Genomic DNA, 23,460 nt, shown 5'->3' on the forward strand with positions numbered 1-23,460 from the left:
ACGGCACCAGTTAGCAAGGAATGGAGGAAAATATGGAAACCTGCTACTAGAACGATACTGTCAACAGCTCCAGCTCTCACTCTCCGATAAGAATTTATTTCCAAGCCATGCAACCTGCGGACGGGCACAGTTTGGAGCAAGGTCCAGCTCCGGCACGCTCCCTGCCACCTCTCCTCCCGGTGACAGGGTGGCTCTTGGCATGACTCTGCAGTGGGCTCCCCTCCACGTGCACACCACGCTGGCCCTTCAGACCACGCATGGTCTGAAGCTTTTCCTGCAGAGCTTTGCAAGACTTTCTCCAGGGTCTGAGACATCCCGTCCTGGATCAGTTACCAGCCCAGGATGGGTGATTCTGCTGTTTTTCTGTCCATAATTCCCACCTGCTCACTGTCTAGCTACGATGGCTCTGTAACGTCTCTTTCTTGCCTGCATGGATGCATTATTTATAAACACAAGAGAACTTTCACTAAAAGCAAGCTTCTACTTTTTTATTTAGAAAACTTCCAAAGGAAAGAAACTTTTGTTCAAACAACCTACCACTCACCACCCTGGGCTGGATGGCACTGTCTGTGCCTGCTGCCCACAGGGGAGCTCCCCAGTCGATTTTTCTCTGTCCGCTGGAGCAAAGTGTTGGTAGTAACCAATGCATCAATGGAGAGAACTTGAATGCTTTCATGCATTCAGTATTACTCATCTCAGGTGTTCTTTAGAATACAGCTGAAGACATCTGGCAGGCTAAGACACAAGCGGTCTTCACCCTTGCCACAGAACAAGAGTATGGACTCAGCTAAACCATCCCACCTCTCCATGCCCCAGCTGTAAAGCAAGGAGGATGCCATTTTGTCACAGGGATGTGAACTCTAACCTCTTTAGGAAGGGCTGATTTCTAACCTGACAACATCTCTTTTGATGATACACATCCCTAAAGTACACGGTTATGACAAACACTCGATATGGCTCATAAGACGATGTTGGTACTTACTTTTTCAAAGGCTCTATGACTGTCTTTTGGATCTGATTCACCTGTTGAAAGCAAAAGGGATGATAATATGTCAGGCTCGTTGAAAAAGCCTGTTTGCACAACGACACATGTTTGCATGGTGCCTACCATAGAATGATGTGGGTTTCTGAGCACAACCACAATGCCCCTTAACCAAAAAATAGCAAACTTCTCCCATGTGTTCCGGATGAGCTGAAATCCCCAGCACAACCAGAGTCAGAAGAGGAGTAAGATTATAGAGAAACTCGTGTGGGAAGCATCTTGGAGATGATGACAAAAAGGGAAGGAGGATCTGTCTGGAAGGGCGAGATACCACCAGCACCCCAGCACACCCTGGTCTCCCCTTCTTCAGCCAAACCCATATTCACCTTCTCCTGGTTGAAAGAGTCCATCCTCTTCATCGCTGTGTCGAAGGCTGTGACCATCTCCAGAAAGCTGGGCTCCTGTTCACACAAGGGGTTAGACAACAGGTCCGAAGAGATTTTGACAGCCGACTTGGACATGGCTGTGAGCAACAGGAGCATGCAAAGGAAAGCAGAGAGGGTCAGGTCTCAGCGGCTGCCTGGTGGGACAGCCACACAACCCCTCATTGCCACGGCTGGCACCTGCATCTGCAAAGGGTGACCATGGGCAAAAATCGGGGACCTCAGCCACCAAGGGGGTGTTTAGCACAACTTTCCAGGAGACATTCACTGGTGGTTGAGAGAAAAGAAGGGAAGAGCCACCAATTCATTCACGTAAACACCCAGAGAACTGTTTTTATATAAGTAAGTCTGAACCACTCCAATGTACAGCTTGTGATGTTGCCAGAAATAATACAAGACTAACAAAAGCACTGTTCTCTTAAAAAAATGTAGACGTGGTTTTTTTGTATGTCTTTTCTCGACAGACTATTAAGTGTCACTCTTAGTCTCACTACAGCTCTTCCACAATGAGAAAAATCACAGTCCATTAAGTCTTTCAAATGGCTTTACAAAAATATATATTTGAAGTGGATTTAGTGCTGGTGGAAAAGGACCAGACTGACAGGACTGGAAGACAAGGTTTCTCTTTTACTCTCAAAATAGGCACTACACAAGCAGCAGAGACGCAAGCTGGCTAAGCACTTTCCCTCAATGAGCCTAAATTTTCTGCCTGTGGAGACCAACCCCACAAGCCAGGGGAAAATGCAAAGGCTGAAGTCTTTTCAGACCCTGAGACTGCCACCAAGAAATCCAGAAACACCAGGTCACACTCTGACGGGCTTCAGTTCCTGTCTTGCTGAGCACTTTTGCTTGTTTTCCATCAGACACATCTCTCTTCCTATCCAAACACGTGGTCTTCAAAGGGAAAATTAAATCAGGGACCACTATAAAAGAGCAAGAAAATAGCTAAGGTACAGAATGGAAAAAAAGATTCATAAAAAGGCAAGCATCAATATAAACGGGAATAAAGAAGAAAAAAAAAGTCATGGGTACTAAAAAAAAATGTTCTTTTTCGTCAGCACTGTTGCTGGAAGTTATTCCAGTTTAAGATCAGAAAGCCAGATGCTTGAGCCGTGCTACAGATGAGCTTTGGAAAGACTCCTACTGTACTCACTCAGATATTAAAAGTTAAAGTCATCTGAATAATGGGGCTTAAGATCATAAATCAAGGGGTTAAACATTCTGATTTAAAGGTTACACACAATTATACAGAGAGCTCAGAAGCTAAATAGCTGGGAAGCTCAATGCTGAACGAGACGCTAACTACGGAATAACAAAGCTACCGTATCCGTCTATTATCCAAACATTAAGGGTTTAGGCATTTAAACCTTTAAACAGATGGGATATAATCCATATGTGTGACCACATCTGAGGAAGGATTTGTGCCAAAATGGGATGGAGTTAAGAATGGCAGAACTCCTTCAGCTGGAAGAAAAATTAGTTTCCCTTCATAAGGAGAGGACTGAAAGTGTACTGTAGCAAGGGGAGCTGCTGCGAGCAGCAGGGTCATGCCAGGAGGCCAGAATCTGGGGTTTTTCAGGCACATTCAGCAAGACTTTGGGCCAGGCACTTCCCCTGAATCACCGACCTCACCTGTACGGCTCTGAAAAAGCAGCCACGGTGGGCTCCGTGGTTCTCGAGGCAGCTTTGCGGACCCCGGCACATGCTGTGTCCCCACTGGTGTGCAGGGAGCCGGGAGCTGGGGAGGGCATCCCCCGGTCCCATCTCCACGTGCCCGATGGTGAGCCCCCTCTTCAAACTCAACAGGCACACTGCTGACGTGGGAGAGGAGAGGAGAGCATCGCCTGCCCCTCGGGGTGGGCTTCAGGAGGGTCTGTACTGCACTTCGCTCATAAAGCATGAGGGATGCGACTCCAATTAAAGGCAGTGATTTTAGAGAGCCACTGCTTGTTTGAATCATGATAAAAGTAGTGGAGAACAGCCAGGCACGCTCCAGAGAGCAAAACTGAGCCACGGTGATCCACCTGCACCTCAGTTCAAAAGGAGAGCTTTCGTCTCCCATTAGAGAACATCCTCCTGTTCCTTAAGATCGTATTTTGTTTGGAAAGAGGGCGGGGAAGGGGGTTAGTGATCTTCTGCCACAGTACAGAGAGCACTGCTAATAACCCATACCCTGTTCCCAGCCATGCTGCTGCAGCTGGCAGGGCAGTGGCCGAGCCTTGCAGGAACATTTTCGTGCAGACTGAGGAATCGGTCTTGTTCTGAGCTGAGTCTTTTTTGGCAGAAGGTGGAGACTCAAACCACCAGGTCCAGTTTGCTAGGGAGTGTTTGCAGGCAGTGAATAATCAACCCCCTCGGCACAGAGGTACAGTGGAAGAAATAAGACACTCAGGAGGACACAACAACGCTGATACACTGCCATCCTTGTCGGATATGGGGGCTGGATGTTGGCTGAGCACGCACAGCTATCTCCCCTCGGGAATGGGCACTGCCAGGTGAGGAAAGCAGTCTTCAGTGCTCGATCCGATCTACCTCCTTTTCCTTCACCCATCCCTCACCAGACCACATTCAAAATCTTCCCTTACACTCATGATTTCATGCCTTTAAATGAGAAATCAGATCTTACTGGATCTGGCCAAGGCTCATTTGTGACTCTGCCATGTAGCAGAACGGAAAAAGAAAGTCCTCCCACAGCTCCTCTGGGACTTGAAATGCTCCATATAAACAACGCCCACTGCAAGGGAGGGGAGGGGAATCCTTAACAAGGAAAAACTTACCAAGGATCCCTGACAATGACCAGAGTCCCCAGAAAGGGCAGTTTTCACCCTGGAAAGAAGTCCTGGCAGCACTGGTTACTGGTGCCTTTCCCACCACTCTCCCTGTGCAAGCACGCGCATGTGCCAGCACTGTGCTGGGAACAGTGGGAGAGCGCAGGCAAGAGCCGGGATCCGTGTTTATGTCTGGCAATATCCAAGCATGCACACACACATACACACAGGTGAGAGCCTGTATCATGGGAAGCCCCAAATTTGCCAGCCCTCCCGCTGGCAAAGGGCCCGGTGGGGCTCCTTCCCACTCCCCTGCCCCTCTGTGAACCAAACTCCCACGAGATGAGTGTTGGACCAGTCCAGCCCACACCTGTTTGCGCTGGTGCATCTGCCTTGGCTCCGGAGCTGTGGGGGCCCGGTACAAATAGGGACTACTCCAAACCACATGCTGAGAAAAGCCATCTGTGTTTAAAACAGCTCTTTGCTGCATGTTTCTGCAGGCTGCCCTGCTCGGTTCAATAACCGGCATCCACCGAATCCACTTCTCCCAGCTCCCCTCCACCAGATCGCTCCATCTCCTCTCTCCCATCTTCGTTTAAAGCCCGCGCCACGTGGTGCGGTCACACTGGTTTCCTACTAGAGAAGCTATGAATGGAGCGGGCAGGGGCTGCCGTGCCTTGGGACAGGACACCTGCAGGGCAGATGTCACCCCGCGCAGGCAGCAGCAGGCAGCTGCGGCGGTACACGCAGAGATGACTTGTTTATTGCTTCCTACATCGCCCACTGCCACGAGGTCAAGCCAAGGCAAGCAGCCACCAAGGGAACGAGCAGGGTTATTCCTGAATGAGAGCTGCTAGGTCAGCAGTTCGTACGCGGAACACGTACAGCAATGCCTACGTGGTGCTCTGCAGACCCCCCCAAAGCCTCGTCCCACCTTCCTTGGGCTTCAGATTGCATAAGATGCCCTCGACTGAAGTAGGTGAATATGCACTGCTCGACACAATAGGCTCAGCTGGAGACTGCTCCTGCCTGTCGAACATGAGAACTGGAATAATTACTCCTTTTTTTCAGCTGCAGAAACTGAGGCAAAGAAAGTGACTTGTCCAAGGCCACACAGCAAGCCACAGCTCAAGAGATAGCGACTAAGTCCGTAACATACTTTCTGTTCCCTCGGTTGAGATACTGCTCAGCAGCCCTCATGCAGATGGCCTTGTAACTAAGCAAACTGAGTGGGACTGAGATCTAGATTTGTTTTCCAGACTTGTCACAGATTACTCATGTGATCTTGAGAAAGTCACTTCATCTCTTTGTGGCCAAGTTCACAGTCTATGTATCCTACAGTTACATACCCAAGTCTGCATCTGTGCTTTTCTTCATATCCTTCTGAAGTTTTTTGGTCTGATCTTCCAATCTGAAAGATGGGAGAACAAGGCAAAGTCTGAATCTTGGAAAGAAACAAACCCAAGTGTATCATACGTGCAACAAATCATTTACGGGCTGAATATGCTGGCTTCTGTTATGAGTTAAAAATATCCAGGCAAGGCTCTATGAAGTTCAGTGCTGCTCAACCTTTTCTGGTTGTTTTCACATGGTTTTCAACCTTTTCAAGTTTGTGATCTCTTATTCAAAGTCACATATTTTCTTAAGTCCTCACACTTACCACAAATGGTAAAGCCAAATGCTTCCAGATGATAAGTGTGAGCTTATGCGACACAGTCAGTACGGTAAAACCAATATTTGTCCTCAGAGGTGTTGAGCTGTTCGGTAACCCCACAGTTTTCTGGCAATTTTACACTCTTTACTTTAGAGCTGCCATAATCTGCAAACCTCAACCCCACTGCAAATACTTCTTAGGACACCTTTGAACACCCAGCCACCAGAGAAACTCTGAAGAACTAGAAATTACAGGGCAGTGAGCGATTTGCTGGGAAGAGCATAACTGGCTAAAATTTCCTGGGAAGGTGCAGTAAGAGGGCACAACAGAGAAGTATGCTACTGTTCCTGTTTTACCAGTGTGGTTGATACTTACTGCTGAAGCTTTCCATATTCCCTTTCAAAGTCTCTCTCCACCTGTGGAAAGAAGAGATGGAAATCAGCTCAAAGGTACTGCAGCAGAGCCTGGAGTGGCAACTACCTGTGCAGGGAAACTTGTCCTCAGGAAATGCCTACGTGAACCCAGGCAAGCATAAGCTGCAGCTATAATGGGAGTTACACTTCAAAAGTAAATGAAGTCTTGGGGTTTTTTCCTCTAGACTCTCTCAGAGCAAAAGACACTGCCACCAACTGCGTCAGCTCATTCCAAGGATGTGCTCCAGCACATGAATTGGAAGCTGACAGAGTAAACGGGAATGCCTTAAAAGCAGAGAGATCGCAACTTAGCACGCACTGACACAGGCGCCCACAGCTCGGCTCGGTGCTGGCGGGGGACGAGCCCGTTTTCTCTTCCAGAGGCACGATCGTCCCAGAAGCTGAGGAGCTGCTTCTCCTCCAGCAGCGTGCTGTAAAGGAGCCCTGCGGTGGGTCTGCCCATGGCTGGCTGCCAGACCCCCATCCAGCCGCTCTCTCCTTCCCCATCCTCAACAGGATGGTTTTTCTCCCCGCAAACCCCTTAAGCCAACACTGAGCCCTCCAGTCTCCATAATATTTGCCCCCTTGCTACGCTCCTTATTCCTGCAATAGCTCCCTCCGATGAAATACTTCAGCTGGAGCAGCTGTCCAAGCGGACTGCGACACCTCGCAAAGGGAGGAGAAACCTGGGCTGGTGAAGAGCGCAGAGCTAAAGAACAGCCTTCTCCCAATGCTACATCAATGACTGCTTCCTCCTACTTGCTATCTGGCAGCAAGTCTCCAGTGATACAAGATATTTTAAGGAACTTTCCTTCCATGCTGACTGTTTTAACACACACTTAAACAGTCATTCCACACCTCGTCGACCAAATAAGCAAATGGATTTCAACTGACCAGCCAAGAGTAAATACATGCGCTTTTGTTGTCATGGGATCAAAACTGGGTTCATTTGTGTTGTCAAGCTACCATGCTATTAAGGAAATGCTAACTGTTGCAAGCAGCCACGACTAGAAGGATCCAAAGGTTTGTTCCAAATCTTCATGCTGTCCTCAGGATTTCAAACCCAGGCTTGATGTAACAGCATTATGTGAAACCAGAACGCTTAATAGGGACATTTGCTTTTCAATCAATACTGCTATTAAAAGACCAGTATTTTAAGACGGAGCCCAGTAATCCCGGTTTTCTTGAAACCTCCTTTTCTAAATATCTTTTTGGTCTGCGCTTTCAGATACACTGGAACTCCGCAGCGATGCGACGAGCCTGATCTGAAGGCAGCCGGTGACCGGCGCGGCGAGCGTGCCGAGTTTCAGCCCCATCCCCAGTGGACAGCTGTCCACACCATCAGCTCCCACCATCCGGGGGATGCATGCTGGCTCACCCTGCCGATGAAAAACCTCCACCGAGCTCCAACTCCCTTTCGTGCTGCTAAAAATGGTCGCTGGAGAACAGGCATGGAGCAGTGTGGGGGCAGCTCACACGACTTCTGCCTGGTTCACAGTTCTGCAGAAATCCGCAGCAGCTGGTGCCTGGAGGTCAGGTAACCAGCACATAGTAAAAATCACCCTCGATTTCTATGGCTGTTCCGGCTGCTAAAATAACCAGGGAGTATTGCGCTCTATTTATATGCCTTATGTGTGAATTGTTTTGGTTGCAAACCAGAGAGGGTCGGGCACGACTCAAAAATATGTCCTTTGAAGGCTGGTGGTGTGCTTTCCCTGGCATGGAGCTCTGGCCCTCTCCACGTTCGGGAGGCTCGTCCTTGTGTCTGCTCAGCAATCAGTGCCTCCGAGAACCGGAGGTTTTGGCCATGAAATGAAATTACCTGCAAAGATTCACGGTATCTGCCCCTTCCTTTTTGCTGTTCGATTCCCCCATTACTGTGCAATGAGCGGAGCCGAGCAAAAGGCATCACTGCCTAATGGATACAAAAGAAGGCAAAACTTCCCCACCCTGCGACCCTCCGGGTGATGTGAACCCCCAAATCTTCCAGGGCTTCCAAGCTTCCCCGAAACACCCAACCCAGTTCGCCTGTGCGCTTTCTACATACGATCGAGGTGAATCTACAAGGCGGCACTTCAGCTGCCCGGCCTGACTCACGTCTCCAGTGCCATCTATGCAGAGACAGCTGCCCAAGGATTGCTCTTATTTTTCACGCCCACAGTAGCAACTGGCTACCAGTCATCACAGTCTGCAGGCTGATGTAGCCCTCCCAGTCATCGCTGCTCTCATTTGCATCGCAGGAGCCCAGATATGCGACACAAGCAGTGAGAAGCAAGGTCCCCATGCACTAGACAGAGAAGACCTGCTCTCACGTGCTCCCACCATGCAGATTTACAAGCGGCAGCGACCGGTGGATCAGAGGCGTGCAAGGAGGACAAGCTGAGAGCAAGCCAAGTACATTTTGCAGAGTACACAGTAATTCCCGCTCCCAGTAGCTATCATCAATGGCCACACATACCCAACACTTACGGCAAAAGGCTATGGATAGGATTATCACGTTAAGAGTAACGAGAACAAGAAGTACAGGCAAGAAAATTACAATATCCTGAAGGGAAGTTTCCATAATATTAAAATAATCCCACTTCTCTGCAGCCTCCTTCTGAAAACTCAAAATCAAAATGTGTTTCTGTATTGAATGCTTTTTCTTCCAGGCATTCAGGCTAGTTAATGCAAGATTGCTTGTCTCTGGGTTTTTATTTAAATCTACATAAAGAACGATGAGTTCTTAAAAGCACTGAAATAAAACGACATTCTTCTTTTTCACCCAGTTATTTTTGTTTGCAAACACTGGGCCTTCCACCTGTGATAACATCCCTCCTGCTTTAAGGGCAATATCATAATCGACACCATGGTTACAAGGCAACAAAGCAAGACCAAAGCCAATACTACAAAGAGATGGAAATAAGGGACTGTGATGAACCTTCTTATTCCCCTGAGGTTTATTTCTTTTCCTGGAGGAGGAGGACTAGCTGATTTCTACATGTTCCAGTGGTCTCAGCATCTTCGTGGGTCTTGGGAAAAAGAGGAAAGCATATGCTTCCTCCTCCCTCCTCTCCAAAAAAAAAGAAACCCATATAATTAGGCCAGAAATTCTGCTATAACCTGGACCTTTTGCTGAGCTTTTGCCATCCCGTCAAGCGAGAGGAGATTCAAGGCAAGTAATGCAGGTGAATATTTGTTCTGCGTCCCACAGCAGAGCCCTGAGCCAAAGCCACACTGCAGAGTGCAGGGGTATCTGGGACTTCACAGGCTTCGCCACCCAGCAAACTCTCCAAACCCCCATCTAGCCAGAAAGCTTTCAAGAAAGGCTGCTTAGGCGGCATGCTAAAAGGGAAAAAGGATGCACCTCCGAACTGCAGAGACCAGTTACGTCCCGCTGAAGATTGAAGGAAGAGAGTGAAAACGAGTGAAACAATTTAACTGGCGTCACTTGATTTCACCCCACCATTTCTGCGACATTTACTCCGTTATTTTGGGATTTCCAGCTCGCTGGTGGAGCCCAATGGAAAGGCGCTGACGGCCGGCAGCTGCAGTGGAATCCTCCTGCTCATGGAGCTCCTCCGTCCGACATCCCTGGGGAAGGCAGAGCTGCTGGGATGAGTCAAGGAAGGGAGGCTTGGCAGGCGTGCAGGCCCACAGCTCAGGTCTCCGCTCCCTGCCAAGCTGACTCACCCAAGGTTAGCCAGCGAGGAGGAGGAAGGCGAGCCGTCTGAGTCAGCCCAGGCCAGAGCGCTGCCGAGGGAGGCAAGGGAGGGAGGAAGGGGTAAAACCTGGGTGACGTGAAGGGGCTGTGCGCTGGGTTGCCCCATCCCAAGAGCCGGCTGACTCCCCCGGCTGCCGACCTGGCTCCGCGCCCCGTGGGGATGCACGGCTGGCTCTTCTTCCCGGCTACCTGCCAGCTCAGATAACCCAAGCCCCACTGAAGAGCAGGGTACAACCTCGGGGTGACGCAGATGAACTTCAGCAAGCTGGAGCTGCGAGAGAGCTCGGAAGACAACTACAAGCTCTGGTTCCAGCGTAACCTCTGCTTGGACCGAAGTTGTCCTGGGGGAGGGAAGAACATCTCTACCGTAAGAGGCTTCATCGCTGCATCGGATTTGAGCAATAAACATTCTGCAGAGAGATATAATTCTAACAGGTTTAACTCCTATCACTGGGCATTAGTTTAATTGGGCTGTGTTACTGTGTCCTCTGCAGCTCCACTGACAGCAGGTCCTCTCTGCGCATTAGATCCTCCCACCCGGCTCCTGGCCTCTCGGCAAGCCCGGTGACAGCTGCTCTTTTCAGGGGAGAGGAGGGGAGAGATTATGCTGTCTGGAATTGGATTTGCCCAGGTTAAGGTGGAAACAAAGCAGAGGCATGTCTGGGGGGTGGGAGATCACTTCAGTTCACCAGCCGATATTTTCTACGGGGGTTTCCTTCTACCTGAAGAGCTAAACTGTGGCTGACACCATGCCCTTCTTCAAAGAATCAGAAGCGAGTGGGCATAGGGAGTCATGACTAATTCCCTCTGCAGCCTAGGCAAATTGCTTTTCAGTACTACTGCCGGCCTAGATTTGACACCAGCCCCAGCATCGTTTCATCAAGAACAGAAAAAAGGTCCGTTGGCGAGCTAAGCCTCTCTCGGCAGAGCAATTCTCCCTTCTCCTGCACTCGAGTTACATGCCTCATGGAGAGCCAAATAACTTAGATCCTAACAAATGCTTTTTTTTTTTTTTTTCCTCCCTCCCCTCCTCTTTTGTGGTCCAATCTCTGCGAGTGGGAGATCCTCTACCCGCAACCACTTCCCTTCTGATCGGCTTGGGATGCAGCCTTGGAGATGCCACACCTTCCCACTTCCTGCAGCGGGCTCCAGAGGCCAACATCTGGAATATCACAGACCTCGGCTGCTACCGCTGTTCCCAAAAGCCCGCACAGATGGAGCGTCTCAGCTTGCAACTGGGAGGTAAAGTTGGGGGCCTCGAGCTCACTAAAGCTACAAAGCAGCCCCATCGCTTCCACACCATGACACTGAACGCCTCGCTCCCAGGGGAGATCGGTGGTTTCCTGCCATTTGTTCTTCTTTGAAGAGCTGCACTTTACACTTACTGTGAGGTTGCAAGGCTTTGGGCTTCCTGTTTTCTGCTTTCCACGTATCTGCTGCCTGGAAAGTATCATCATCATCAACACACGGCAAGTGGAAGCCATTTAAAAATCAACATCCGACTCTGAGCTACTGAGTCGTTGACACAAGAACTCGTTGTTCTTCTTGGGGGAGCTAAGGAAGAGGGGGAAGGAAGGAAGGAAGGAAGCAAGGAAGGAAAGGGAAAAGGCCTGGAAACACTCAGGCTACTGAATAAACCTCTGCCTGCCGGATATTCTGAGCTGTTCTATTTAATACACACACGCACACACACACATATATAAGCAATGCCTGTCAACTGCCTCAGAAGAGCATATACCAGCAGCCCAGGGGAAGGCAAGCTCTCAAAGGTGCAATCGTTCATCTGCATGGACCCCAAGCTCCTGCCGCAGCTCGGGGATGGCTGATTTCAGCAGCAATGGAGCACAACACAGGGGAGACAAGGTCTCTCAGACCTTGCAAAAGCAGCAGGAGCAGAGGGAAATCAGCAAGTGCTGGCAAGAGAAAAAAATACAGTCAACTTGGATGTGAGAATGGGTGGGATGGAGATGTCCAAGAAAGCCGGTCAAGACACCCAGAGTTGCAGAGCAGTTGGTTCTTGCAAGAGCCTGGAAGGACACTGGTGTTGGAAACACCGGTAAAGTGGACGAGAGGAAAAATCTCACAGAGCAAGGCAATGTGGGGTCTCCTGAAATGAATGGGAACGGATGTGAAGACCTGAGGCTGGTAGACTGCCTTTCCTGGGGGGCCACAGAGAGCAGCTCCTTCCGCCCGCTGGTCGCCAGCCCCTGGTAAAAGGGTGGCTGAAGAGATGCAAAAACCATTGAGGGATTTTATGAGTCCTTCTCTTCATTGCCTGCCTGGCTTAAATTTTGTACTGACAGTTTGGAGCCGTTACAGAAAATTGCTGCTCTATGGCAGCAGACAACTACCAAATCCTTTAAAATAAAACATGACAATCAAGCCATAAAGGGAGTGGCAGAATTAGCCCTCTGCCTCCAGGGGGAAATGTCATGTCCCAAGGAGAAACTGCCCCGTAAACACAAGTGCCCACGCATCCTGAGGAATTAGCCGCGATGAGTGTCCCAGAGAGGAAGGATCAGAGATGTTAGCCTGTTCAAGGGATTAGGTCACCAATGCCGTTATAAAGACAAGGTCTCCACCGTGCTCACTGTCGGGGCACTTATTTTAGAGCAGGTATGCAGGTTAGTTTTCAGGGACAGCTACTGTGAGGTGCCACAGCTTTTTTTGCACGGGACAAAGGCAAAGACCATCTGCTTAAGAAGGGAAAATACCACAGCCAGCTGCAAGCAACAGCACTTGGGATAGGAGTCTCAAATACACGAGAATACAAAATGCTTTTTTAATTTGCTTTTAAAGCAAATGCTGTGCAGCACAAATTAATTCACGCCTGAGCACTAAGCATCTCAGCTTATAAGCCTTTCTTTGGAAACAGTTATATTCAGCGATCTGAACCACTCCTCCTCCTCCATCTGCTCAGAAAGGATGAACAAACAAGCCATTGCTGAAAGAAGGAAGGAAGGAAGGAAGCCCGTTCAGCCATCTCCGAGGAAAACTGTGCCAGACCAAAAGAGCTCTTCCCCTCACCACCCCCCCCACTCCCCAAAAAAAAAAAAAAGAAACAGATCCCAAACCAAAATACTCTCCCTGGTTGGGGCTCCCCCTCACTCCTCGCACGAGGAACCGAGCGCTGGTCACACGCGGCAACAGGTTCTGCTCGCTCACATCTCCCTCCCACGCGCGCGCACACGCACACGCTCGCAAAATGGGACGAGTCAAAGTGCCGGCTTGACTCATCAGCCACATGATCAAAGGCTGGATCTAAAAAGGGGGAACTGGTTTACTCACTGTCTTGGGTACAATCTGTTTCTTGGGCTGCCCGATCTTGAACGGTATCCTGGAAAAGAGAGAAGAGGGAACGTGTGAGCAAGCGATACTGGCCTCAAACAGCCCAGCCCCGCAGGTCTCGTCCTTGGTGATGGGTTCTGGGGTGAGCAGGGCTTGTCCCGGGGCAGCGGCACCCCCTTCCAGCGTGTTCCCCCTCCCCGAGAGCCGGTGTCTCCCCCGAGGTCAGCACCTCCATCTGCAGCCACAGCAGGCTCTTTTCCCCACCCTCCCACCGTCCTAGTAAGGCAAATCAATGCAATGGATGCTCCAGGCATTCCTTGGCAAAATAACGGCTGAAGAACACGCTATGTTTAAAAACAAATCCGAAGGGGAGGAAAAAAAAAATTTAAAAAAAAAAAAACCAAACCCTGTAAATATTTAGAGAGAGGATATTAAAAAAAGTAACAACCCGAGTGTCTGGAGCTGTGAGCTGCTTCAAAGGATTTCTCTGATAGAACAGCTGTAGGAGCGGCTCACCTGCCAGCAGAGCAGCCTTCATTCTTAAAATCTGTAATATGGTTGCTAGTAAAAACTGGGTTACCTGAATGATTTTCCCCACGCGAGCTAGCTCAAAGGTGAAGAGTACTCAAAATAAATTACACAACATATGTAAGGGTGGCTGGGTCAGATGGTTACAGCCGCACAGCCATCCTGAAAATAATTGGATTTCTTTCACCTATCAGTATAATAAAAATCCGGGAATTCAGCTGCTGTTTTCAATGTATTTAATTAAGTTAAAGAGGTGCTGCTTCGTTAAAGCATCTCACCCAAAATCTCCCAACGTTTTCTGCATCATACTGCTTTAACTAGAAAGAAAAAATTGGTCTCATGATGAAATGCAAGTATCTTTTCCCAGAGATGCCTCACCTAGAGCGTGCCTATGGCTCAGTGGCACTGGCATCCCATCCCAAATCTGCACCAAGCGCTTCCTGGGAAGGTGCCTGAGTCCTCTCTTGGACCAGTCCAAATTCTCACACTGCTACCCAAAGCCTAAGCTAGTAACATGCATTTTAGGACTCTGGCTTGGCCGCTGCTCACATTGCCTCCCCAGCTGCCTTTTCTCACTGCTGGGCAGCAAACGTGTGGCTGGTTCTCCGTTTGCTTCTCATCAGCTTTACTTACAAGTTCCCCTGCACCGGCGCTGCTATAACACCGCTCAATCGGACAACTGGAACCCCAGAAAACATTTTTATTAGCATAACGTGCTATAAAACCCAGCTATGAGCAATGCCACGCGATGGGAGAAAGTGCTTGAGACGAAGCAACTCGCCATTCACGTGGATGAAGGAAAACCAAGATTATCCGACAACCTGATCCCTCCCGGCCTCGCTTCTGCCCATCTTCGCCGCTGTTTTCGAACCAACAGTGTAATTAGCCACCGGTAATAAACCGGGGCTGCAACCCATGCGTACCTCCTGAGCAGCTCAGGGAGCACAAGCCAACCTGAGTCACCAGGTTTAAATTTAAATTTTTCTGGAGAACTTCCTGTTTATGGTTCTCCGGTTGGACCAATATAATTTTAGGTTGTTAACCCTTTCCAGCTCCTGTGGCAGGCCTGGCAACCGTGAATCACACTTCTTTTATAAACAAACACTCGTCTGGTGTATAATTACCCTTTCAATAACTGGGTGTGTGGTGCCTTACAGGAAGAAAGCAAAAAAAATAAGCATTTTTTCTTTGTGTTTTCCTCCATGGGTCAAATATAAACTAAAATGAGGCACCTCCCTTACTCTCGCAGGCACAGGCTGTCCCATCTGCAGCCAGGTGCCGTCACTCGATGTTTTTGGAAGTGATGGCATCAACCTATCTTGGTGGAAGGAGGAGAAAAAGATGTGGTCTTTACCCTGGGGAGTGAGTTACCCCAAGAAAAACCAGCTTGCACAACAAGCCATGGCGGCTGCTGGGCAATCTCCGGCAGCGTGGGAGCAAGCACAGGGTTCAAGCTGGAGCTAGGCTGGTTCCTAGCGGGAAAGCACAATTAAAAGGGTGATTAAAGCATTACCTGCGCACAACCTTTCCCTCTCCCTTGTCCAGCCAGCCCTGCCAAAGGGGGTTATTTAGAGAAGCAATCCCGACCGTCTTTGTCCACCGGCAAGCTGGGTTAAATCAAGGCAATTCTGGTAATAAAAGATGTAGGGAAAGGGCAGGGCAAAGCCATCGGGTGCCACCGAGCTGGCAGCGCAGGCAGCAGCCAAGGGGAAGGCAGTGGGGAGCACAGGGGTCCCATCCCGTCCTGTCCCCCATCTCTGCTGCACCCACCACAGAGGGGAAGGGGAAAAAAAAAAAAATCCCAGTTACTTTCTTCCAAAACAAAAGAAATTCACTGGAGTGCTTCACAACACTGCAAATACACTTTGAAGCAGTAAATATCTCTATTAGCATCGTGATATCAGTTGGCTAATTATGTCTGTCTCGGTAAAACCTCTAAAAAATAACCCCGCGCAAGTAATGTCTATTCACCAATTATTTTTTTTGTTGTTGCTATTTTACAATTTGAGATAATCTTCCCAGTTTCTGAATCTTTGCCTTTTAATATGGTTCGGGGCGGGGGGAATGCATAAGCAGGAACAAAAGCAGTAAGGAAGAAAAAAGATGAGAGGTATGGATCTTATCTGAGCTTTTAAAACAAATGGATACCCCGCGCCTCAAAACGCGACAGCAAGCTGCTGCTGGCACTGAGAATTTTTGTCCCTCCATGAGTTGGCGTCCCAGTCTGCAAAATGGGGAGGGACAGCGTGCCCCTGACACAGCAACGTTACAACCATTTGCTTAAAAATTAAGAGCCCTTGGGTGTTTTATTCTGTTTAGAAAATGTATGGTGGGCACAATGCAAACAAGTTGGAGAGAAATGGGATCTTTCGCTGCCATGGATTACCAGCATAGCACGGTTATCACCGCTACCTTAAAAGCTGAGCACAGGTCTATATACACCGAAGGAAAACCAGAATCGGTGCATTTTTTTTTGATCTCTCATTTCTGCTGAGCGAGAGAAAGCTGGGGTTGTGTTTGGGGTGTGAAATCCCTTGAAATCCTGTTCCTGAAGAGCGCGAGCGCGCTGAGTCACAGCCGGAGCGTTCCCACCCCGGTCCCCCCCGCGCTGCAGGGCTGGGGGAGCATCCCGGCCCCTGGCCCCGACCGGCCACCCGCACCCCACCCGGGGAGGTCGCCAGGAGTTTGGGAAAGCAGTGGGGTTTCAGCTGGGAGGAAGGAGGGCGAAGCACTGCAGGGAGAGGGTGGGAAGAGCTTAAAGTCGGAAAAAAAGTGTGGGTGGAGAGAATCCTGCAAGCTTCTACTCGGGGATGCTCAGGAACCCCAGGGAGGGGAAGGTGGGAGAAGCTGTGGCTAATTTTCTCTGAAGTTTCCCCAGCAATGTCATATATTTACTTGGCTTTTCCATGTGCAAACCCAGGGCCACACACCAAAGCAGCTAATTCTCCTCTGGATGCACAGGAGAGTTGCAAACAAACCTCGCAGGCAGGGGGGGAATACAGCTCAATGAGGTCTGCAGGGAGCTGGAGTTTAAAACATGTAGCTCCCCCTCCCACTCTCCGCCAGTCCCCTGAAACGAAGGCACGCAGGAATTGCCAGCGTGAATCAGACTAAATCATTGCTAATTTAGGGAGGCGATGGTCCTTTTGCCACGTTGGACCGAGCAGGACATCAAACCTTGGCACCATCCCCGGCCTGGAGCAGGCGGTGGGGAGGCTGGGAAGCCTGGCCGGCGTTCGGAGCGTGCGCAGGGGATAAATAATCTGTGGATGCAACCCTTTCCCCCGTAGCACCTTTCATCTGAACATCGCTTTGCAACCCCTAATCAGGCCCCAGCAGACCCCGTGCAGATAAGCAAGGGATAAGCACAAAGCATTTTCACCCACAGCTGATAAGCCACTGCCCCTGGGGATGCCGAGCCGCTTGCTGCCAAACCAGGGGCTGGGGAGGGAAGGATGGATGGACAGACGGACAAGCAGCCCTTGAGGGAAAGGGCAAGGAGAACTGAGGCCGGGGCAATGTGCTCGCTTACACCACATTCTAGAGGTTAATTACTCAGACACTTAGGAAAAGTGACACCAAGTCTCTGGCGACCATGCACCATCAAAATCAGTATTTCTGCCACAGGCGGTGGTGGATGTGGGCAGCGTTTGCCAGGGACCTGCAGGTCTCAGTGCGGTATGAACTGGTGGTAACAACCGGTTTTTATCGGTAACACCACTACCGTCAGACTGCCAACTAAATTCATGTTTTGCGAAAAGTGCCCGCTTCCCGTGGAAAGTTTCAGGGCTTTTTTTTTTTTTTTTCATCGAAACCCCAAGCACCAGCAAGCCAGCGCAGCCTGGACTTCTGCCAGAGCTTTTCACTCTTTGAATTGCCACCAAAAATCTCAATTCTTTCACCGGAAAGAAACCTCTCTCTGTGTGCAGCCAGGAGGACGACACCCAGCCTCCCGCGCTGCGAGAGGTGACCCCAACCCACCGAAGCCAGTCTCCCCAAAGATTTTGGCACGTGGCATGCCGAGGGCTTCTACAAAACCATCCATTTATACCTGATCCAGACAAAAACTGGCCCCAAGCTACCCCAGAAACTCCCCCTGCGACAGTCCGGGGCCCTTCCCCAAACCCTGCTCTGCTCTGTGGCGAGTCCTTCCCTTCGCCTGGGCTGTGCCAAGCTCCTGCTTTGGGAGAGGACTCGCCTCAAGGTGTAATTGCAGCCAGGAGACCTGCTCTGTCCATGGGACTAGCTGCTACCCAGGAGAGATCAAAGCGCTCCTGCAAACATCAACAGGAAAGTTGGGAGCATCCAAGGAAGGATGCGAACAAGGAAGGACGCGAACGTGGAGGTAGTAACTTTCACTTTCTCATTGCCATTATCAAGTGAATTTGAGCGAGCATCTCCACGGCTGGAGGGTGCTTCTCCTCCCCTTCTGCACTCAGGGAAGCATCATTACAAGACGTCACTGCTAGGAAAGCTTTCCATGGTGTGATACGGGAAAGCCAGGGCACCCTGGAAGTTCAAGGGCAGCTGCGACCACCATCAGTAGCTGCTGAAGCAGGAGTAATTATCTCATTAGCGTTCCTGAGTCCTAACAAGTGCTGAAGACAGCCTGCACAGGACCCGAGGAGAGGCAACGTGGCAAAGGCTGGCAGGACGCGTGGTGCTACGCACATGCACGCCAAGAACACCGACCCCGGGCACCTGGACCACGGGTCTCACGACTTTGAGCTTCCTAAAAATTGTCAAAAGCTGCAAATCCGTGGCCGCGCGGGCTGCCCCAGAGGCAGGGGGGGATCCCAGCCCTGCCCAGGTGAGAAAGGCACAAAGGCAGACGCGGGTTAGGCATTAATCTCGAGCATCGCTCCGGATGCCTCGCTGTACTACATCGTGTCCATGGAAACTGCATGCACCGTCCCACCCCACTCCCCCCGCCTCGCAGGAACTCATAGCAACCGCTCCAAACACAGCGCAAAGGCAAAAAAAGGAAAAAATTATTCAAACGGATCACAAACAGCTTATGTCGAGGGAGACTCTGCGCCAAATTCTGGTTTGGGTTTTCTCTTCAGTGGAGACAAGAGGGGAGGTCATGGGGTGGCGAGAGGCAGGGAGAGGAGCGATGTGGGGATACGGTCCCTCGGAAATAAACGCATCCACCTCCAGAGGCGTGCACTCCCACCTGCGTTTCAACCCCATCCCTATGAACTTGCAGGCATTAAGCCACCAATGGATGTCAGGGTGAGCCCCTGCAGCAGGGGAGAAGGCAAAAAGAAGATGTAAACGTCCATTTTATGTTGGGTTAGGTCAGGCCGGGGAACAAGGCACCTTCCTCAACTTCAGCAGCAGAGAGGTGTGCCCGCAGACAGCGAGCTCTTCGGAGCAGGGGCTGCTCGTATCTCTGCATCTTGCACAGAGCCAAGCACGGTGTCAGTGTTAAGCAAATCAAAAATAATGTCAGAATCTACTCTCCCACCCATTCCAAGATGAGCATGAAAAAAATAATGATATTTTACTCACCCATCAAAAGAAAATTACTCACGCCAGGCGCGTGGGCGAGCAGAATTTTGCAAGGCTGTTTTAGGCCCTGACTATGCTACAAAAATATCCATTTTAAGCATGGTTGTGAAACACGGTTGTGGCTCAACTATAACACTGTTTTTTAGCTACCTGTACAAAGAAGGCGGAAAAAATAATAATTAAGAAATAACCACGTGCTAATCGCACTCCGAGGACCACGCTGGGCGGTGCGATCCCCCACCACGGCAGAGGACGCGGTGCACAGCTCTCGCCGGCTGCTCCACCCCAGGAGATGCGGCGTCCAGCCGAGGTGCCGGCGCTGCCTGCCTTGCAGAGGGCACGCCAGCGTTTCGGTTTCGCTGTGATAATACCTTTGGGATGTGCAAACCACCTTGCACGGGTGCTACACAAGGCAGCGCTGTGCAGGGAGGTGTTTGGGAGCTGCGCGCGCCTCGCTCACCGCTTTGGTATCCAGTTGCTTCATCCAATCTAATTTTATCCCGCGCTCATCTTCAAATCCCAGTATCGTTGAAACCCGGAGAGAAGGGGGAGCGTTGCCATTGACCACAACAGGACTGCGATTTGGGCTCCGAAAAACATCAATATTGATTCACTGGAAAGAAAACAGCGCCTTGGTCTGTGTTTGCATTGCACCTGCCCAACGTGGCCACAGCACAGCTCCAAAACATGGAAAACAAAATGAATAACCAACAAACCTACTCTTACGCTACAACCCAGCTATGCCTGCCACCTCCCCGTACTCTCCTCTTCCTTTGCTAGCAGGCATAAATCCATCCAGCCAACCGTCCTTTCTGAGACAAGCAGCTCTTCTTCACCTGCATCCCCAAATATTTCAGAAAACATATTTATATTAACTCTGGATTGCATCCGATAAAGATGTGGGGAGTTAAATATCGCACAACCATACAGTTCCACTCCCAACTTTAAATCGATGCCAGCTCCTTAGTCCACTTAGCAAGAGCTCCCTGCCAAGAGGCATATGGTTTAGCAGTCCGGCAACGGCAACCCCCCATGCAGACCAATAATACGCTGCAGTGCAACAAGAAAACACGTGCTTCACACTGCCTCACTATCAACATTTGCTTAACATATTTTTTCTCCCAGTAAATACCAGCTGTTGCAGCGGTGCCGAGAGGCAGCACTCGGATATCGAGCTGTCACACTACTAAAACCCCCTTCCCATTTGTAAAGTCACCTGCAGGAGCTGGGAAACCAAAACAGGAGGTATTTGGGAGTCTGGTTATGAGCTGCAACAACATTTGGTTTTACGCGGTTTCATGACCCTTAAAAACCCTTTAGATGGTCACAAATCAGATGCTTCCAGCAATTGAGGGTGATGATACAGTAAAAGCCATCACTTCATTTCCTTTATTTTATTAGAAGGAGCGATAGCCAAGGTAATTGCTGGAGTATTTTCCCCTCTCTCTTCCAAAACACATGGCTGCAGGTGAGTGGTGAGGAAGAGGGGGATGCAGACACATTCAAGAGACTCGAGTCCGCGGCGTAAAGCCTAAAGGAAGCCACCAAGCTCTGCTGAGATTTAGAAAACATCTCATCTGTCCATGCAAGGCTGTTGCCCAAAACAAGCCTACTCCTGCTCTAAATAAAGCTTAGCCTAGAAAGACAGCACTGCCTAGTTGCCTAGGTGCAGGAGTCAGGATTTCGGGGGTTTAATCCAGCCTCTGTCACCAGTGGCTTACTCTTTGGTCTCTGGAGCAAAGTTTTCCTGTGCTGGTACAACGGGCATTGCCATGTTCCCAGTCTCGATGCAGCACAGAGAGCCCCGACCCATCGAGCGCTCGCAAATAGCGAGGGAAAGCAAAGGATTAACCACACACAATTCAACAAGGCATCTACCATCCCGCTTGCAAACAGCCTCTTTGCCGGTTAATCTCTAGGGATTTCTCACAGGCCTTTGCAAAAAATTAATTAAGGTAACGAGCGTACAGAAGCAAAACTGGAGGCAGAGTTACGTGCCGCTTCCCCAGCATGATCTGCAGGACAGAGCTGAGGATGAAGCTCCATCCTCTTGATCGGCCGCAACAGCTGACCCCTGCAAAAAGGGGTTTTAATCAACGCTGCCCCGGGTCTAATGGTGCCCGTTGCCGGAGAGAGACGCACACACAAACTAAGCAAACACACTGCTACACAAATGAACCTCCCGTCCTGCCGGCCTGGAACAAAGCTCGCTCCCTCCGTGGAGACAGCAGAGCAGCAGCAGCAGGGATGGACATGTTTTACTCTGACATTTGAGGAGCAGGGCACGACCCCGGCACAATCGGTTCCCCCCCGGCCCAGCACGCATGCCGGCATTTGTTACCGCTGCCTGCTGCCGGCGGGAGCGTAACCCCTTGCTGTGGTGGCGAGGCGGACGTCACGCCAAACCCGTCCCTGCCAGCCGGGCGCTGAACTCCAGCCCCCCCCGTGAATAGGGCGATTCATCCGGGGCGGGCGTCTGCGTGAATTATCAGCCAGGAGGGTTGGCAGGGCCAGCTGGCCGAACTGAGAGCAATTGTGTCTCTGACACGCCGCCGAAGCCCCGCAGTGTCCGAGCCCCTCGCGTTCGCGCGTAAGCGGAGCCACGACACGCTGAAGGACTGACGCTGCTGGAGAAGAAAGAGGAGACTCAGATTTCAGCGGAGTCCCCCCCGCCTCCTTCTGGCAATGACCTTTTATTCCTCCCCAGCAAAAAGCGAAAACACCCGATCTCCCACCAAAAGCCACGTGGATTGTGAGGAAGCCACCAGACACCATAAGCTACAATCCCCAGACGAGGTCCTCAGAAGCAGCGTGGCCAGACGGACACTGGAAAGCGTAGAGGCAAAGCATTGCTGCTCTGCACCCAAATTATTCCTCATCCATCATGTGAAGGGAATACTTATCTCTTACGTTTTTGGCTCTGCGGCTCCTCCCAGACCAGGAGAGTGGAGCAGGTCTCTTCCAGTGGCTGGAGCTTTCTGAAAGCAGCCCCTGGGCCATGCTGCCCACAGAGCTCACGAGGGCAGCCCAGGCAAAAGGTGGCCCCAAGACCCTCGTTGACCAGCATTGTCTATAATCATGGCTGCTCTGAGATGAGTAAAGCAGAACAAAAATGAACCTGGTGGATAAGTGTGTATTTTTAACCAAAAGGCCCCATTTTAATAGGTACCCATGTGCGCGTCATTATATTGTTGAAGTATGTTTCCAGACCACAACTTCCCCCGCTCCCAACTCTAAAAATCTTCAATTTTCACCATGTGCCTGCCCTGGCAAACTCAACCTGAGCCTGCCAGGCAAGGGGAAGGCCTTTTTCTCCCTAGAGCAGCACATCCTTCACCTCTCATAACGGTGCTGGCTCTACGCGACTATCCGGGATGAGAAATCATGTGCGGCAGTGAAGATTAATTTCTAATATAATCAGTTTAAATAAGCGGTGGGGAGACGCGCAGAAGCAGCATGCCAAAGGCACGAGGGTATGCGAACCGAGCCCTTCACGAGTCTGATTCAAACACGCGTAGGAATACTTTTTTTTTTTTTTTACAAAAAAGCTTTACTTTAATGGAGTCGAAGGCAGTTTTACAGCGTTTCAGACTCACAGACCCGCTGGGGACCTTTCGGGGACCCCCCGCCTCCCCACAGCAGTGCCTGGGCACGGGGCAGCGAGCCCAGCTACAGGGAGGTGGGAGGGCAGGGGGGGGTCAAGGGGCTCGGCCCCTGCTCCCCATTACCCGGGAAGGGGACCAGGCCCACCACAGCCTGGGGAGACATGGGTGAGATGCCCCCCGGGTGCACAGGCCTTAGACACCCATATACCGCATGTGTGCCTGCGGACACAGCTTCGGGGCAGCTACACTGGGGGCAAGCCCAGCCAGCACTGGGGCCAAGCCCAGTCAGCACTGGGGCCAAGCCCAGTCAGCACTGAGGCCCGCTCTGGGCCAGCACTGGGGCCCGCTCTGGGCCAGCACCGGGACACCACCGGGGCCCGCTCTGGGCCAGCACCGGGGCCCGCTGAGGGCCCACTCCGGGGCCAAGCCTGGCCTGCTCCGGGGCCCGCTCAGGGCCAGTACCGGGGCCAAGCCCGGCCAGCACTGGGGCCCGCTCAGGGCCAGTACCGGGGCCAAGCCCGGCCAGCACCGGGGCCCGCTCTGGGCCAGCACCGGGGCCCCC

At 50.9% G+C, this 23,460-nt stretch overlaps 1 protein-coding gene across 6 annotated transcripts in view; it reads right to left on the reverse strand.

Annotated features, from left to right (window-relative positions):
• BIN3 (bridging integrator 3) overlaps positions 1–23,460 on the reverse strand; it is a 40,118-nt gene that overhangs the window by 16,430 nt on the left and 228 nt on the right. For 4 of the 6 annotated variants that reach the window (XR_774068.1, XM_010562797.1, XM_010562798.1 and 1 more), the window contains exons 1-6: positions 13,252–17,579; positions 11,349–11,403; positions 6,223–6,263; positions 5,543–5,604; positions 1,369–1,505; positions 983–1,023 (exon numbers count right to left, since the gene is read on the reverse strand). Coding sequence is in view for 5 of the 6 variants with exons in the window: in XM_010562797.1 (XP_010561099.1) it covers positions 983–1,023; positions 1,369–1,505; positions 5,543–5,604; positions 6,223–6,263; positions 11,349–11,403; positions 13,252–13,565 (650 nt within the window). In the remaining variant the exon portion in view is untranslated. Of the gene's footprint in view, positions 1–147; positions 427–982; positions 1,024–1,368; positions 1,506–5,542; positions 5,605–6,222; positions 6,264–11,348; positions 11,404–13,251; positions 17,580–23,460 lie in introns of those variants that run through there. The other 2 variants (XM_010562801.1, XM_010562799.1) reach the window with 2 other exon arrangements.

Source organism: Haliaeetus leucocephalus, unplaced genomic scaffold, assembly GCF_000737465.1.
Source record: "Haliaeetus leucocephalus isolate CR32 unplaced genomic scaffold, Haliaeetus_leucocephalus-4.0 Scaffold162, whole genome shotgun sequence".
Lineage (NCBI taxonomy): Eukaryota > Metazoa > Chordata > Aves > Accipitriformes > Accipitridae > Haliaeetus > Haliaeetus leucocephalus.